The sequence below is a fragment of the Colobus angolensis genome, unplaced genomic scaffold (assembly GCF_000951035.1).
Source record: "Colobus angolensis palliatus isolate OR3802 unplaced genomic scaffold, Cang.pa_1.0 Scaffold592, whole genome shotgun sequence".
In the NCBI taxonomy this organism is placed as follows: domain Eukaryota; kingdom Metazoa; phylum Chordata; class Mammalia; order Primates; family Cercopithecidae; genus Colobus; species Colobus angolensis.
In genome coordinates, this window is record NW_012119510.1 from 547584 (window position 1) to 565976 (window position 18393).

General features: G+C 38.2%; 2 protein-coding genes across 3 annotated transcripts in view; one reads left to right on the top strand and one right to left on the bottom strand.

Annotated features, from left to right (window-relative positions):
- Positions 1-18393, top strand: part of CMSS1 (cms1 ribosomal small subunit homolog (yeast)) — a 372024-nt gene that overhangs the window by 199052 nt on the left and 154579 nt on the right. Inside the window, exon 2 of one of the 2 annotated variants that reach the window (XM_011962502.1) lies at positions 2236-2285. The exons of the other annotated variant lie outside the window; for it this stretch is intronic. Within the exon in view, the coding sequence (XP_011817892.1) occupies positions 2269-2285 (17 nt within the window). The 5' untranslated portion in view covers positions 2236-2268. The remainder of the gene's footprint in view (positions 1-2235; positions 2286-18393) is intronic. 2 annotated transcript variants of the gene reach the window in all.
- Positions 1-18393, bottom strand: part of FILIP1L (filamin A interacting protein 1-like) — a 293127-nt gene that overhangs the window by 184200 nt on the left and 90534 nt on the right. The gene's annotated exons all lie outside the window — the stretch shown is intronic.

Consider the following 18393-nt stretch of genomic DNA (forward strand, 5'->3'; position numbering starts at 1 on the left):
CCACTGGGTACTGCATTGCATATAGTTATTAGTTTTTGAAATAGTTAACTTCTAATTTTCTTGCAAATTTGGAAACTGAGGCCTCCCTGGGAATTATAGGTTATGGTTGTTTTCCCCAGCCCAACCTTGCCTGGGACCTATACACAAAGTGTTTCCCTCCTCCACTAAGTTGCCGTAACATTTTCCACCTTCCTGATGTTTGTACTAACATAATTACAATAAATTGCTGCTACTCTTGGAGACATTCTCTTTTCTCACATCTGGGTTTAAAGCTTTCAGTAAGGCTGCTAAGCAGTGGGAAGGAAGGAGCCTTTCCATAACTTTAAGGTCATTCCTGATAAAGGTAACTACTCCACCCCTCCTTCCCAATTAGATTCCCTGCCAGCAATAGCATAGACTTGAACCAGTGCCAAATGTTTTAATACCATAAGGACTTGCTTGATAAAGGCTATGCATGGCAAAGAAAAAAAACAGCCAAAGTTTCCCAAACTAAAATTTTCCAAGATTTTCATATGAGTTGCAGCCAGGGTACCCTTCATCTAAGTGTTACCATGTGTTTGCTGTAGTCATTGGTATCCTGCAATTCTCATTCTCCAGGACTTCTAGAGATTAGAATTTAGAGGAAGTGCTGGTGATGTCAAGATGGAAATCTACTCTAGCTGCAAAGAATATAGTCTTTGACAAAAAGAAGGACAATAGCAAAGACAGGGAACAATGGTGGGGTTGATACTATGATTTTGCAAATAATTACTAAATAATTATAAGTCTATTACACAGCAGCATTCAGCGTTGTACTTCATTGTTCCATTAACGTTTTGCATATGTTTGCTAGCCTTGCTTCTCTTACTGTTATAAACTCTAGACTAGGAGGAGTATTTTCTTGCTCTGGCCCTTGTATTTTGCATGGAGAAACAATATAATGTCATCAATAGACAGTTGTTGGTTATCTGACTAGATGTAGCAAAGTGATTTTATTCCTGGGCATGAGTGGGATTCATTAATAATTACAAAGTGCCTACATAGTTCAGAAACTTGGAACACATAAATATAAGAAAGAAATTTTTTTCTGTTTGACATTGATTTTCAGATTTTATATGTAATGATAGTTTTAGCCTCGACATCCACTCAAACCTTTATCATAGTTGCTAATGAATAATAAAAATGACTGGTTTGCAGCAGACTCAAAAGAAAAAATAAAGCCTCTTTGTCCTTTAAATATTAGAATATTCCCAAATGAGAATTCAAATTGAGTGCAGGTAACTGAACTTACTGAGGCCTGTTTCAATTTGATCACTCAAAGCTTTGCCTCCTGTTTGAAGAAATTCTTGGATTTTAACCTACAGTATTACCAAGAATATAAGATCTATCTTCAGTTCAATTTATTTTCCTGTTGTCCTGAAACAAAATGGCAGCCAATATAAATTTCCCCATAATTTCACTGAAGGAGTTAGAGTTCGCAGTAGTAGTAATAATAATGATAGCATTAAAGGCAGAAACAAGATTGTCTGCTCCGGTTAGCAACCTGAGCAGTCAAAGACATTAATGGACCATGAAGACTGGAGGGCTGGGGTGACTGTGGGTCAGAGCTAATATACATAGGCAAGCACAGTGTAGGGGAAACTTTCGTCACCTCCACTACACTAAGCCTTTTCACTTGATAGACCAAGCTCTTAATTTCCCCAGGTTGTTAATCTGGCACCTTTCATGAACATCAGTGTTCACTTTGGAAAATAAAAACGCAAACAGCCAAAACATCTAAGTGTTAAGGGGAAAGAAAATCAACAGAGGAAATTACAGTAGCACATGATACACTGGCACCTTTTACTTGAGTCATAGGAGGCAAAGATATTTGAAAGTCTGCAGCTTTGACCGTCTCTTAGTAACCAGAGGTCTTGAGAAAGAGGGTGCAATGCATAGTTTAGCTGTAGCCCTGATACGTATACGTGTCCACATTTTCAAAACTGACCCCTTAAAATATGTATGAGAGCCAAGTGGTTTGAAAGTAAATACCACTTTCTTTCACCATTGCTTTTGCTCCATGTTTACCATTTCCTTTCTAACATCAGTTACTGTTTCTAAAGGAATTGGTGTTTCCTGATCTGGTATAGTTTCTGTTTGTTTTGGATTGTCCATCAGTTGTTAAGATATCTACCATATGTTTTAGAAACTAGTGTATTGAGGCTTGAGTACCACACCAGTTTCTCACTTTTTTCTTTCTGTCTCTCTTATTTTTAGGTAAGTCATCTGATTGGAGCCACATTTCATTTGATGGAATTTTCCATTTGGTAAAGTATTGCTATTCTTATCAAATGATGTAAACTGTCGTTTTTGTGATTTCCCAGTATGTTTTTTTCCCACAACATTGTCCTTAGTAGTATATTGTGTTCTGTATGGAAGGAAGAAAAATGAGATGGGGAGCAGCGAGATTTGGAAACAAGAGAAAAGGCATATAACTGAGTATATTTATGTGTCGAAAAACACTTATGAAAGAAACCTGCCTCTTTATAGCTATTGTCCTCAATTTTACCTTTTAGAGCCTCAAGAAGCAGAGAAGTTATTACTTTTAATGGTATTTAGAAAGGACCATGCTTACTTCAGAGAATCCAACTAAGAGCAGCAACTTCCAGCTGTATTTGGTGACAATCTGGCATTCCTCAACATGTTGCTATATGTGTTGGCTAACGCATTCTATATCATCTGAGAGTTTTTCTTTTGCATCATAGTTTAAGTCTACAAATAATTGCCCCTTTTAAAACACAGTTATTTAATAGAAGAAATAGAAAAATACACAATTTAGGAAGTACAAACCCAGGATTCTGTGGTGCAAGGATGATGGTACCAGGGCTTGTGGTCTGTGGTAATAGAAGATTGAAGCTTCTGATATTGAGCGTGACGGAGACAAAGGAGACACTTCATGACAGCAAATTACTTTTCCCTAATGGTTCTGGATCTTTCACTAGTAAGAAGGATGTCTGTATTGGATATACTTTCTGTAAAAGTGAGGTAGGTTATGAATCTAGGAATTCTTTTCTCCTCAGGGAAATGTTTCTTTTTCTGTAGAACTCAACACATGTTGATCTATTGAGTAACAAGCAACCAAAACCTAAAAACCTCCTCCCAGCATCGTGCCTTGCCCAGCGTGTTTCTTGAGTAGTACTTGCATTGTATGTTTTCTTTAAAAGAGACTAACTTAATAAAAAGATCTAATGTAAAATACCCAGAGGACTAGTTGGATGCCACATTCCTCCAAAATGGAGTTGGACTCCATTTTCTCTTCCTTCCCTCCATTTTTAATTTTATAAACTAAATACCTGACCGTCTATATCTGTAAATCCTGTTGAGATCATGGAATGTTGGCATTTATTGTGGCTGACTGAGGGAAGACTCAAAATTCTTGAATATTGGATGAAGCAGTGGATAGGATGTCATTGATGTTCTGCCAAAAAAAGTTCATGTATTAAACCAAAGTTCCTTCTTGGATAGAAGACTGTCCCATCTCTACCCATAGGCTCCACTTCACGGGTCCAACAGCCTATCAGGTAGGGAAGATCTCTGCTCTGTAAAACACTGTGTTTTGGTTGAATGAATGAATAGAATGATGAGTGGCTGAACTGTTTAATACATAGATACTCTTATCAGACTATTAAAATTTAAGTTTTAGTATCATAATAGTAAAAACTTTTAAAAATGGAGAACTTCCACTTTTAGTCACAGTTACCTTGTTTGGCAGTATAAGATATTGTGTGGCTGCTTTCTCGTATTTTGATCCTGATAATTCCCATATCAATTATCATTTACTTGAATTAGATTTCTTTTGAAAACCTTTGTGAGGGAGATGGTATGTGGGAAGCAAGGGATGAATATCATTATTGAGCTCAAAGTATTCAAAAAGCAACCTTAAAAAATGCAAAATGAAATATTGTTTAATTCTAAACTTGAGTGGGATTTATAATGTCTTTATCTGTCTTTTATATTCCAAAAGGATAAAATATCTAAAATTATTTCTTGTTTTATATCTTTACACTAGAAAGGAGATTGGTAGGATTATTATTTTGTCAACCAATCAGAAGGCCTGCCAGATATGAGATGTATACAAATAATTTCAGTGCTGTTTTCCCATTTTCTTTCCTGAGAATCTCATCATATTTTCTCATCATATCATTAAAAGCCCAAAACCAAACAAAATATTCTTTGTATTTTTCAAAAAATTGATCATCCAGGGGAAACTCCAGCTTTCTAGTGTAGTATTTTCTAACTTTGGGGGAAATCGGGAGCCTTGTAAAGGGTGGAAACTTCTGGGAATAAGAATTTTCTCTAATATTGGGAAGGCTGGGAAAGGTTCTAGTGCTTCAGGAGAATTTCAGATTCCCCCACCGTGGGCCTAATTATTTCATAGACTCAGTTCAGCTAAACTACCATGATAAAAGGCAGACATACATGGTTGCCCCAATTATAAAATCAGTTGACATCAAGTTTTCCAGATTAAATCACTAGTAATGGATTGATTGCTCGATCCAGGAAGCATATTCTTTATTTTATTATTATTATTATTATTTTTATTTTTATTTTTTTATTTTTATTTTTTATTTTTTATTTTTTATTTTTTTGAGGCAGGTTCTCTCTCTCTTGCCAAGACTGGAGTGCAGTAGCATGATCTTAGCTCACTGCAGCTTCTACCTCCTGGGCTCAAGCAGTCCTCCCATCTCAGTCTCCTGAGTAGCTAGGATTACAGAATGTGCCACCACACCCAGCCAATTTTTTTTTTGCAGGGGGAGAGACAGGGTTTTGTCATGTTGTCAGGTCTGACCTTGAACTCCTGGGCTCCAGCAGTCCGCCCACCTTGGCCTCCCAAAGTGCTAGGATTATTGGCGTGAGCTACTGTACCCAACTGCATATTCTAACAGCAGCCCATTTCAAGGCCAATGAGGTGGTAGTAGTGGTGGTGGTGGTGGTTGAGATGGAGTCTTGCTCTTGTCACCCAGGCTGGAGTGCAGTGGTGCGATCTCGGCTCACTGAATCCTCCACTTCCCAGGTTCAAGCGATTCTCCTGCCTTGGCCTTCTGAATAGCTGGGATTACAGGCACATACCACCACGCCCAGCTAATTTTTGTATTTTTAGTAGAGACGGGGTTTCACCATGTTAGTCAGACTGGTCTCGAACTCCTGACCTCAGGTGGTCCGCCCACCTCGGCCTCCCAAAGTGCTGGGATTAAAGGCGTGAGCCACCACACCTGGCCGGCCAGTAAGTTCTATTAGATAGAAAGTATGTAGAGAATGTTTGAAATTATATTTAGCAGAAAATGGAATGACCATATTCATTTGTTTTCTTTGTAAAATAACCTCCTTCTAAACAGTGAAACGATATTTTTTCCTAGTTTTATTAAGGTTTAGTTGGCAAATAAAAATTGTGTACATTGACCGGTACAATGTGATGTTTGATGTATGTATACCTTGTGAAATGATTAAATCCAACGAATAAACATATTCATCATCTCACATATTTTGTGGTGAGAAAATTTAAAATCTGCTATTTTAGCAATTTTCAAGTGTACAGTGTGTTGTTATTATTAACTATAGTCACCATGCTTCACAATAGATCAACAGAATTCCTGTCTAACTGAAACTGTGTACCCTTTGAACAACATTTCCCCATGTTCCTCTGTCCTGCCCCCCTCCCCACTGCCCCTTGCTCCTGGCAACTGCCACTCTACTGTTTGCTGCTATGAGTTTGATTTTTTAAGGTTCCACATATAAGTGAGATAATCCAATATTTGTCTTTCTGTCCCTGGCTTATTTCATTTAACATAATGTCCTCCAGGTTCATCCACATTGTTGAAAATGACAGGATTTCTTTCTTTGTAAACCCTGAATAGTAGTATTACATTGTATATGTGTATATATATATATCACATTTTCTTTATCCATTCATCTGTCAGTGGACGCTTGATTCCACATGTGGACCATTATAAAAAATGCTGCAATGAACATGGGAATGTAGATACCTTTTCAAGATACTTATTTCATTTCTTTTGGCTATATACCCAAAAATGGGATTGTTGCATCATATGGTAGTTCTATTTTTTATTTTTTTTAGAAACCTGCATACTTATTTTCTATATTCGCTATTCTAATTTACATTCCCACCAACAGTGTACAAGAGTTCCCTTTCTCCACATCCTCGCCAACACTTTTCTTTTGTCTGTTTGATAATAACCATTCTAACAGATGTGAGGTGATATTGTGGTTTTAAATTGCATTTCCCTGATGTCTAGCGATGTTAAACATTTTTTCGTATACCTGTTGGCCATTTGGATGTCTTCTTTTAAGAAATGCCTTTTCAGGTTCCTTGCCCATTTTTAATTGGGTTATTTATTTTCTTGCTATTGAGTTCTTTGAGTTCCCTATGTGTTTTGGATATTGGATATTAACCCTTTATCAGATAATTGGTTCACAAACATTTTCTCTCATTCCACAGGTTGCCTCTTCATTCTATTGATTGTTTTCTTTGCTGTGTCAAAACTTTTTATCTGATGCAACCCCATTTGTCTTTTTCTTTTTTCTTCCTTTTTTTTTCTTTTTTTGCTCCTGTTGCTTGTGTTTTGGGGGTCATATCCAAAAATTATTTCCCAGACCAATATCAAGAAGCTTTTTCCCCATGTTTTTTCATCTAATAGTTTTATAGTTTCAGGTTTTATGTTTAAGACCTTAATCTATCTTGAGTTGAATTTTGTGTATGGTATGAGATAAGGGTCTAATTTCATTCTTCTGCATGTAGGTATCCAGTTTTCCCTGTACCATTTATTAAAGACACTGTCCTTTCCCTGTTGTGCATTTTTGGCACCTTTGTTGAAGATCAGTTGACCCTAAAGATGTGGATTAATTTCTGGGCTCTCTGTTATGTTCCCTTGAACTATATGTTTGTTTTCATGACAGTACCGTGCTGTTTTGATTACTATGCTTTATAGTATATTGTTAAATCAAGTAGTATGATGCTTCAAGCTTTATTCTTTTTGCTCAAGATTGGAGTATTTGAGGTGGTTTCATATGAATTTTAGGATTGTTTTTTCTATTTCTGTGAAAAATCTCATTGGAATTTTTATAGGTATTGCATTGAATCTATAAATTGCTGTGGGTGGTATGGAAATTCTAACAATATTAATTTTACTGATTCATGAACACAGGATATCTTTCCATTTATTTGTGGGATAATATTTTTTACAGATTCTTGGTTTCAAGTTCATTGCTTCTAGAATTCTGATGGTCCTTGAAACCGAACGCTAAGATTATTGAGTAAAAGTTGCTACAGCTAGGACTGAAATTACAGAAGAGAAACTTGTTCTTAAATTTTCTGTGCCTCAGTGTCTTCATCTTTTTTGCTTTCATCGAGCTGCAAGTTCCTTGAAGTTAGGGACTGTGTCTCTGCTTTTGCCTATTTTTATACCTGTAGCACTTGTCACATGGCCTGGTACACAGGAGGCATTCATTGAATATCTGATAAATGAGAGGAGGGACTACTGAATGTAAAATAATCTCTATCACATATGATCATTGTAGGGAATAATGAAGTGATGTATATGTGTGGATAACCCAAAAATACTTGCTCAAAATTGTTTTTTTAGAAACCTGATTCATGCTAATCAAATTCACAAAGACAGATTGCCTTATTTTTTTTATTTGCTAAGATATTTTCATTGCTTTTACCTTAAAAGAACATGTGCTGACCATAATTTAACCTTTTTCGGATGACCCAAGATTATTATTCACAACACTTCATTTCAGCAAGTGTGATGATCCTTGCAGGCCCTTTTGTGGATTTAGAGGTCTCTTTACCACTCTCCTAGATGGTTTCTAAATGCTGAGCATTGGGGCTATTAAGTCAGCGGGGTTTTTTTTGTTTTTTTTTTTGAGACACAGTTTTGCTCTTGTTGCCCAGGCTGGAGTGCAGTGGCGTGATCTCAGCTCACTGCAACCTCCACCTCCTGGGTTCAAGCGATTCTCCTGCCTCAGCCTCCCAAGTGGCTGGGATTACAGGCATCCGCCACCACACCCAGCTAATTTTGTATTTTCAGTAAAGACAGGGTTTTTCCATGTTGGTCAGGCTGGTCTCAAACTCCCAACCTCAGGTGATCCACCCACCTTGGCCCCCCAAAGTGCTGGGATTAGAGGCGTGAGCCACTGCACACAGCCAGGTCAGCTTTTTGTAGCTTTTCTGGTTTCTTGGCTGTGAAGACTGGCAGACCTCTGTGAGGTGCCTTCCCGAACCTTCCTCCCTGATGTGAATGCTCCTAATCTTCTGTGACCTTGAAACTAAAATACTTTGTCATATGAATATGCATATAAAATAAGAGGACACTAGGAAGCTCTTTCACATGTAAAGTCTGTGCAATTCATAAATTGGCTGCTCTTGAATCCTTTTTATCCTTTTGCTTATTTCTTGAATCTGAGTTGTTGTAACATTTTAGATATGTGCAAAGTTGCTGTAAACTTATAAAGCAGACATTTCCTTTATCTCTTTTAATAGTGCTTCTAGGAACAGATGCAGATTTCATGACACCTTAGTCTATGTTATCTCATGGCGAAGCAAGAATTAGTTGTGTCCAAAATATCAATCAGAATATTTCCATCTAATTATAGTTCACAGCTTCCTTATGAATCATTTTATATTTACATAAGGTTTGCTTTAATGTTGTTGAACAGTGATGGAGACCTTTAAATGGGTTTTTGTTAGTTTTTCAAATTCCCCAGTTTCTCACATGTGTGTATAATTCTTCATAAAGACTTTTATAGCAGCCTCATTTTGATATTTCCCTTGTCAAAATGATATTTCCTGAAAATGTTTATCATCAAAAATCAGTATTTATAAAATATCTGATCAATTATATGTCTGTATCTGATTATCAATTAAGCTGAAAATGAATTGAGTGCTGGAGAAGAGTCCCATCCAGTTGGTCTGTTATACAGAGCGAAAAGCACTAACATGTTACATCAGCAAAGCTGTTGGGGCTCCAATGTAGATTGGAGCAGTGAAGTTAGATGACACTTGTAGCACCTCCCGATGACCATGCTGACTACTCCGCTACCACAGTTAACTCTCCCATTAGGAGTAACTGTTAGTTAGCTCATCACATTTCTTCAGCACCACTTTATCCTCTTTAACCCTCTGTCCTATTTATGTACTCAGACCTACCTGGCACCCACCTACCAAATGAGAGTAAGCACCATAGTAACCAAAGAGTGAAATTCTTGTATATGTGCTTCGTACTGTCAGCAACATGTATCCTGAGATCTTTGTTGAAAAGTCAGTTAATGAAATTTGAGAGTCCTTGGATTATCTGATATGTAAAGTTGTGAGCCAGATGTCGTGGCATGCACCTGTAGCCCCAGCACTTTGGGACGAGCAGCAGGGAGGATCCCTTGAGCCCAAGAGTTCAAAACCAGCCAAGGCAACAAAGTGAGACCCTGTCTCTAACAAAAAATTACAAAAACAAAAGAAACATTGATCTTCTCCAGCCTTCAGTGCTCCTGGTTTTCAGGTCTTCAGATCCAGACTGGAATCTCTACCATCAGCTATTTCTCAAGCCCATAACTACATCACCAATTTTCCTGGATCTGTAGCTTGCAAATTGCAGATTGTGGAACTTCTCAGCCACCATAATTGCCTTGAGTTTCCCAGGCAAAGACTTTGAAACTCTGAGAAATGTATTCAGGAGGATTTTTAAGTTGTGCACAGTGACCAATATGTATGAAAGGTGAAGGCTGGGCGCGGGGACTCATGCCTGTAATCCCAGCACTTTGGGAGGCTGAGGCGGGCAGATCACGAGGTCAAGAGATCGAGACCATCCTGGCCAACATGGTGAAACCCCGTGTCTACTAAAAATACGAAAATTAGCCAGGCGTGGTGGCATGTGCCTATAATCCCAGCTACTCGGGAGGCTGAGACAGGAAAATTGCTTGAACCCAGAAGGCAGAGGTTGCAGTGAGCTGAGATCGTGCCATTGCACTCCAGCCTAGGCGACAAGAGCGAAACTCTGTCTCAAAACAGAAAAAAAGAAAGAAAGGTGAAGCAAGCAGAATTAAAGTGTGAGAAATTAAAATGCAGTGTTGTGGCCACAAAGCTTCAGCATATTTTGTAGTTGCTCTGGAGTTGGGAGGGCCCTTCCAAGTCAGATGAGGCTCATTTTGTGTTGTCAAAAATGGATAACCACATGCAGAAGAATGAAATTTGACCTTTGTCTCACTCCATATACAAAAATAACTTGAAATGAATTAGAGACTAAAACTTAAGACTGAAATCATAAAACTGCTAATAGAAAACAAAAAAAAATGTTTCTTGACATGAGTCTGGGTAGGGATTTTTTGGATATGATATCAAAGCACAGGCAACAAAAGCAAGAATAGATGAATGAAATTACATCAAACTTAAAAGTTTCTGCATAGCAAAAAAAAAAAAAAATCAACAGAGTGAAAAGGCAGTCTATGAAATGGAAGAGTATATTTGCAAACCATATATCAGGTAAGGGGTTAATATACAAGACTGTCCTACAGCTCAATAACAAAAAACAAATAAGCTCATTAAAAAATTGTCAAAGGCCCTAAATAGACATCTCTCAGAAGAAGATAAATAGCCAAAAGGTATATAAAAAGGTGTTGAACCTCACTAATCATCAAAGAAATATTAATCAAAACCACAGTGAAACATCACTCACAGCTGTTAGAATGACTGTTATCAAAAAGATCAAAGATAAGTGTTGGCATAGTGTGAGGAAAAGAGAACCTTGTACATTGTTCAAGGGAATGCAAATTAATACAACATTATGGAGAACAGTATGGAGGTTCCTCAAAAAATAAAAATAGATCTACCTTATTATCCATCAATTCCACTTCTGGGCATATATCCAAAAGAAAATCAGTGTCAAAGCAAAAATTAGCCTGGTATGGTGGCACATGTCTATAGTTTCAGCTGCTATGGAGGCTGAGGCAGGAGGATCTCTTCAGCCCAGGAGACTGAGGCTACAGTAAGCTATGATCATGCCATTGCACTCCAGCCTGGGTGACACAGCCTAAAAATATGAACTGACAGGAGAGTAACCTCTCAAACCTTACCCTTACCAAAAGGAATAACAGAAGATTGAAAATTAATACTAACTGATGACATTTAAAAAATAGTCTTAAAGTTCTTTAAAAGTATACTTTTAGTGATTTAATTTCTAAAAAGATTTTTAAAGTAATTTTCTAAAAGAGAGAAAAGTAAATAAGTAAAATTGTTGTATTTTCATGTACTTAAAGACAGTAGTAGATACTTTTTTCCTCTAAAATTATTTCTAGATATCTTGACTTTTGCTATTGACTGTCTTTCCATTCCTTTTCTACTTAAAATTCTTCTGTTTTTAAACAGTATGAATGTAAGCTGATGTATGTTTGTGTAAAACTGTGATTCACGTTCTACAGAACTATCATCTTTCAAACTATTATATCAAAATTAAGGAGTAAGATAATTTTTCATCATATTGTCATCCAACTTCATGACTTATTTTCTTTTTTTAATGTACTTGGAATGTATAGAAGAAAATTCCAGAAAGCTACAGTGAGTCCTTTTTTTCACATAAAGGAAGTGGCTAGAATGAGATTGAGGGCAGGGGGGAATGTGGCACAAGGAAACTGGCTTACAAGGAAACTGGCTTGAAAGCTCTATGTATTATGTGCAATTTTATTTTCTGAGTAATATCACTGATTCAGTAATTACCCTGGGTAGTAGCCATACAAGTTTTCTTGTTCCCTGGAAAGCCTTACTATAATCCAGAACATTGCTAGCATATCGTATACCTTGTAATTTTATTTTCTAAAATTAAGTGGCATTTAATGTCTTCATTTCCCCATGTAACCTTTTAAAAGCCTTGTATCTTCATTTATTTTATTGCTCCCACGCCCTCTTTCTGTTTCATGTAATTCTTTGCAATTCACTTCACTATTCTGCAAATAAATCATTCGCAGATTTTCTAAAAACTGGATTCTCGCATTTAGGACTTGGTGCCGTGGTTTCTTAGTAGATACAACTTTACAACCGGAAGTTGCAAGTTCCCCAAGTTCAAAATCTGTACATGTTTGCACTGGAAAGCCAAAATATTCCCTCTGTAGTCACTGAACTTCCAAAAGGAAATAGATGCTGTCAGCCTAGATAGAACTGATTCATTTAGGCTCTAATCATTTTGAAGGCCTCAGATAGGTAGGGCACGCAAGACTTAGCATTGCTTTGGCCATTCTCTTTTGAGAACTACAATTGGGTTATATCTTTTGCCATAAGCTAAAAGACAAAAACATGAATTGACAGGAGAGTAACCTCTCTCACCTTACTCTTACCAAAAGGAATAGCAGCAGACTGAAAATGAATAATAATTGATAACATTTTTTAAATAGTCTTAAAGTTCTTAAAAGTGTTTACTTTTAGTGATTTAATTTAAAAATTGCAAAGCGAGTATGTATGTTACTATTAACTAAGAACTATTTTATTAGAAAGTAATGAATAATTTTGCTTTTTTTTTTTTTGAAACAGAGTCTCGCTCTGTTGCCAGGCTGGAATGCAGTGGCACGATCTCAGCTCACTGTAACCTCTGCCCCCCAGGTTCAAGTGATTCTCCTGCCTCAGCCTCCCGAGTAGCATGCACCACCACGCCCAGCTAATTTTTGTATTTTTAGTAGAGACGGGGTTTCACCGTGTTGGCCAGATGGTCTTAATCTCTTGACCTCGTGATCCACCTGCCTCGGCCTCCCAAAGTGTTGGGATTACAGGCATGAGCCACCACGCCCAGCCTAATTTTGAATTTTCTTAGTGCCAGTGTGCTGTACTTTTCAAGGCCCATCAATTGCCTAAGACCTCAAATCCTGATGCAAAATTCCCCAGCTTGCTGCTCTCACATAGAACATACTTGTGCCAATGTCACTGCTTTTCCAGGCATCAAGCAAAACCATTGGAAGTAGTTGAATTTCTAGTGACACCCTGTAGAGCTCTCCTTATACATAATAAGTTTATTCTTCTTTGGAGTTGTTAAAAAGTGAGGCTCAAGTTTTTGTGCCCTCAACTTTATCCCCCTTGCTTTATTGCTACCTTCCAAGTTCAGCATCTTCAGCATTTTTACTCCAAGAAATAAGCTTATGATGCACAGCATTAAGCAAGACGCTTTGGGAGAGGAGGAACCCTTCCCAGAATTTCAGAACTGTCTCCTTGTAGAGAAAATTCCTGTAATGTTTTGTTTTACTTCGAAAATCTGAGTGCCAGAAAGAACAAAGAGTCAAGAAAGGAGTTATCGTGAGCTCTTGAATTTGAAGCAAAATCTGTACTGTGACCCCATTTTAGAAGATCACTGGCCCTCCATAGAGCACTACTTTGAACAAATCAGTGAATTTTAAATCAAGTGTCTTGGTTGCTTATATTTTTTAAATCTCAAAATATCTAAATTCAGATGCCAGTGAAAGCTTTGTAAAGGGAACCTCCCCTTCCTCAGCCTACCCTTTCCTTGCATTCCAGGAACTTCTGGGGGCTTTAGATATTCCCTAAATGATTAAAGAATAGATAATAATTCAGTAGAACAGTGATTTGCTGATTAAATGAAGAATAGCTGATACTTTATGAAACTGTTCTTAAAAGAGCTTGGCTGCTAGGTCCCTTTGTGTTTCTGTGTGTGTGTGTGTGTGTGAGAGAGAGAGAGAGAGAGAGATGAGGGGGCACCAAGACAGACATAGTTATACCCATCTCCTTTTTCCACAAAGCATTTGCAGTAGCTTGTGACCAGCACACATTATAAAATTTACATAGGGATTTTTAAATAAAAATAGAGGGAAACCCATGGAAAAGAAATGGTGTTAGAATAACGTTGAGTCTCTTGGGAATCCTACAAGTCTTTTGCTTCAGATGCAACTGCAGTAGCATTAAGAGAGAAGTCAAACGTCAAACACAATTCTATCCTGAAGAAAAGGAGCAGACCTTCCATTGGTCCTCCACTCCACTGCCACCCCAAGTTGAGCCAGTGCCAAGTCCAATATCAGCCCTTGGGCTTCACCTGGCCTGTGCCTTCGTTCTAGTTCCACCATCTCTGCCTTCATGCTTGTTACGGCACAACTCTGCTAGAGTATTCATTCCATTTCTTTGGAAAGGCCTGCAATTCAACAATTGCACATCCCATTACAGAAACAGCATTGAGCATGATTTTGGAAAAATTACACATGCATCTTATATTGGACCTGAGTATTCAAGACAGTTTCAGACACCCTTGGTTTATTATTCTCTTGGCTTCACACGTACATTCATGGAATGGACATAGATGAGGGATACCCAGAAACTGGCCAGGCACAGGGGAAAAGAAAGTGAGGGAGATTCCATTCTGCCTGACTCAGCCAGGATAGGTAGAAAACCTAAGGATCTTTTTCTTCAGCAGTCATCATATGTTTCCATCATTTGTTCCCATGGTTATTTTCCGCTGCCCAGTTGTTATTTGCACTTCTTTTAAAACATCAGTGCATGGGCCTCAAGAGGCAAAGAGAATTGAGGTCCTACACTAGAGTCAGAATACTCAAAAGTTTTGGACTGAGGTATCACCTCTGAGCTCATGCTTTTTTATTGCACTACATTTGGCTGAAGATCTGACACTAGATGCACCATAACCATTGCAAAGGCCATGCAATCTCTTGCTTTTTAGATTTCCACTGACATTTTTGCTTGCTGTTAGAGTAACCACACCTCTCCATGAGTTTCAGGTGTTTTAACCATTTAGGAAAAAGAAGGAAGGGAGAAAGAAACGAATCAGTAGTAAAGAGATGGTGCCTGAGAATGGAAAGATCACAGATGAAAGTGGAGTATGTGCCACCCTCTGGCCCAGGCCAGGTGGCTGGGTGTGGATGGACGTTTTGTGTATCCCCAATGCAGTAACCCTTACAGAGATAATTCTCCCAGTTTAGCCACCACGAAGTATTGTTCTTTGTTTTTCTATAGTGCTTGTCAAAATGCTATGACAACTGACTGGTTTTATGCAAACAGAGCCTGGCTCTCAAGAGACAGTGTGTCTGAAAGTCAAACATGGATGGCAGCCATTGGCACACAGAGGAGTCAGAAACCACAGATTGTTTTCTCGTTGGATGAACAGCTTAAAGCAACGTAAAGTTAATTGAAGAATTCCTTGAAAGTGAAGTCAGACTAAAAGAAATGCTCCGAGTCTATAATTTACTAAATGTGAAAGAACTGTAAGTGGTATGAGACTAAAATAGTTTTTTCGGGAAAAAGAACATTTTTGTAAACAGATCTGGCTTTTATTTTTGCTTGGGCTGTTTTAATTATTTGCTCTAATAATGTAGGTCTCCAGAAGAATCTCTAATTAGGTAAGGCTTGATTTATGGAGTTGGCCTCACATAAACCATGATGTCATGGTATGCTGCAGAAAATTACAGGCCTGGTCTCGCCATTGAAAACTAGTATTTCTACCTAGAACTACTCTTGCTCTGCATGTCTTACTCTCAGGAAACCAAAGCATTCTATGTTCTCCTTCACAGTGCACATTGCCCAGGTAAACTCAACATATAGTATTACTCATCAAATAATTGTATCAAACATTTTAAAAACTTGGGAGGGAGGAGTAGAAGAAAAACACTAGAAGTTAAAGAAATCTTTACTTCCTGGGAACCTAGTAGATACCAGCCTATGATTCTCAGTAGAAGTGGGTTCAGTCCCTCTTCAGCTTATAGACTGGTGAGGATATGCCAGACTATCGAGAGTAGTGTCTGTGTGTCCCTTCCTCCCACAACTCTTCCACACTCCCTCTCCAGCTCCTTCCCGGAAAGGTCTTTCAGTGTCATGGTCGCCTGTTTCATCTGGTTTAAAATAAGAGCCATGGGGCCTCTGTAACATTTCAACACGGTTCTTACTCCCTTTCCCATTGCAGTAGAAGCCTTGGTGTAGGGCCAAGGCCTTTTCTTTGATTGTAGGTCTGCCAATTACAGTTTCCTAACATTTTTCTCACATTAATTATACCTTAGTGGTTGCATTTTCTATGATTTCCCATTTCAATTTTGTTAAATTTTGACCCCTATAGAGCAGGCTGTAGAAGGAATCCCTCCAGATTTTTACAAATTGTTTTCCTGTCTTCCACAATTGTCTCATTTATATCTACCCTGATAGTCAGTTTAAGTCACCTGCCTTTATCAGGTCTTCTTAGACTATTCAATGTACTTTTCAAAGAAAGCAACTCTTTTCTTTCATGGTTATATTTCACCAGTTTACATCATATTTAATTAAATTATGTAATTATAGTAACAAATCCAATAGGCACAAGCAGGTTTGGGAACAAATACAACTCTAAGCAGTTTGAAGAAATGCATGGGATATACTAGCGAGTGACCTTGTAGCCTCTTATTCAGCATGTCCTGGTTGAAACACAGGGATAGAATTGGTTAAGTGGAGCTCAGTTATGGAGGCTTCTGAATCTGTGCTCTCCACGCTGTCTTCATTTTATGGAGGGGGTCTAGGGTCGTTACAAGGCTTGCCCAAGGTCAGAAACAAATTTGTAGCCAAGCAGGGTATCCTGACTTTCAAGGCAGGGTTTTCTCAGGGCACCAGAGCAGGACTGATATCCTGGGCTTTTAATATGCTTGTCTGACTGCTGCCAAAGGTAAAAAATGCAAGTTTATCGAGTTTGATTTATTACCACAAAATATCTGTCTTGATGCTTACTTTACCCATAGTTTTTGTGTTACTAATTAACACGCATTTGTCTTCGAATTCTTCCTGATAGTAAAACAGACTCTTTGTTGTTACAGGGAGTTAATCAAGGCCATAAGATTTCCCAATTCTGTCAATGACCATACTTAGCTAAAAGACAGAAAGGCTGAGTGGAAGAATTTTCCTATGCCTATAGTAGGGCTTGTCCTTCTTGCCACTACACAGCCCCATACTGTTTGTGGCTATTTTTGTTGGTCTAAAGGGCACAGGCCTCTAAAACAAAACTGCTTTTGGGTTTGAGCCAGATGATTAGGTTTGTATTTATTTGATCACATTCACAACCCATATTTGCTGACTTTCCTAACACCAACTTGGGGAGATTTTTTTAAAATCACCTTCCTTCTTCTCTTCCTTCCTTCCAGTGTTTTCTTCCTTACCCACCCACTTTCAGAAAGGATTTGATGTTGCCTAGGGTTAAAATAAATAAATAAAATCAAAACCATTAGGATGAATATGAAGGAACGGGGAAAGATGTTATACTCGACTCCCTGAGGTAAGATGGCTTTGCTGTTATATTGAACAATGCATTTGGCTCTGAGCTTCCTGGTAGACAAAGTGAAACAAGTCTTTGGGTTCATATTTGCTGAGGAGAAACATATCAGGTCATCCACAGAGACATTGTTACCAGGCACTTTATTCTAAGCCAGTGATTTTCATGTAAGTGAAGCTAAATAACCATTTAGAACAGGGGATTCATATATACATTAGAGTTTGAGAAGCTCTGCTGTAGTCCACCTCCATTTTTTGTTGATAAGCCCAGGGAAGATAAATAATTTGCCGGTTACCAGGCTTGACAGTCATAACACAGGCTTAGAGCCAGTTTGTCTTGGTACCAGCCTGGGCCTCAGAAACTCCTTTGTTTAGAAAGCACAGGTGTAGTGAGATGCGATATTAGCGCTGGTGTGGTCAAGTACCTTACCTCACTCCCAGGCAGTATGGACACAGACTATGACATGAGTCTTGGGATTCAGACTTAATGAAATCAGAATATGTGAAAGAGCAGTTTTTTTCAAGAAGCTTTTCTTTTTACCACAAGGCTGGACCTCTGTATCAGGATGCTGTCAAATTGCCATGGAGGAGAAATCTAGAAGAGTAGGCCATAGCAGGTGTCCTTTTTATGGCCTGTTTTAAAATACTTTTCAAAAATGCCCTTCGTTTAGTCAAAATTGTGGGCAAATTTATGTTATATTTTTGCTGCTATCAGTATATGGTAGAACTTTGGGCAGGGGTCCTAAACTCAAGCTGTCTGCAGGAGACAGACAGGCACAGACAGCTATTTATTATTCAGAAGGCCAGACATAAAACAAGGAGCAAGGTTTATAGTGAACCAAAGGGCCAGTGTCCTGTCTCAATGGGGCAACTGCTTCTCAGCTCTTGTTCATTTTTTATCATGTGAAAAATGCAGGTATGTGGATGAGCAGATCTTCCACTATTTTGAGAGGAGCTGGAAGTCTGGATTATTAAATTAAATCTCCTGATTTTAAATGTTGGCAACTCTTTTCTTCCACTTGTTCAAGGCAGAAACCTTGGAGTTGTCCTTGACTCCTGTCTTCCTTTCAAAACCCACATCTAATCCATCAGGAAATCCTGTTGGCTCTACCCTCAAAATATATTCAGAGTCTGATCACTTC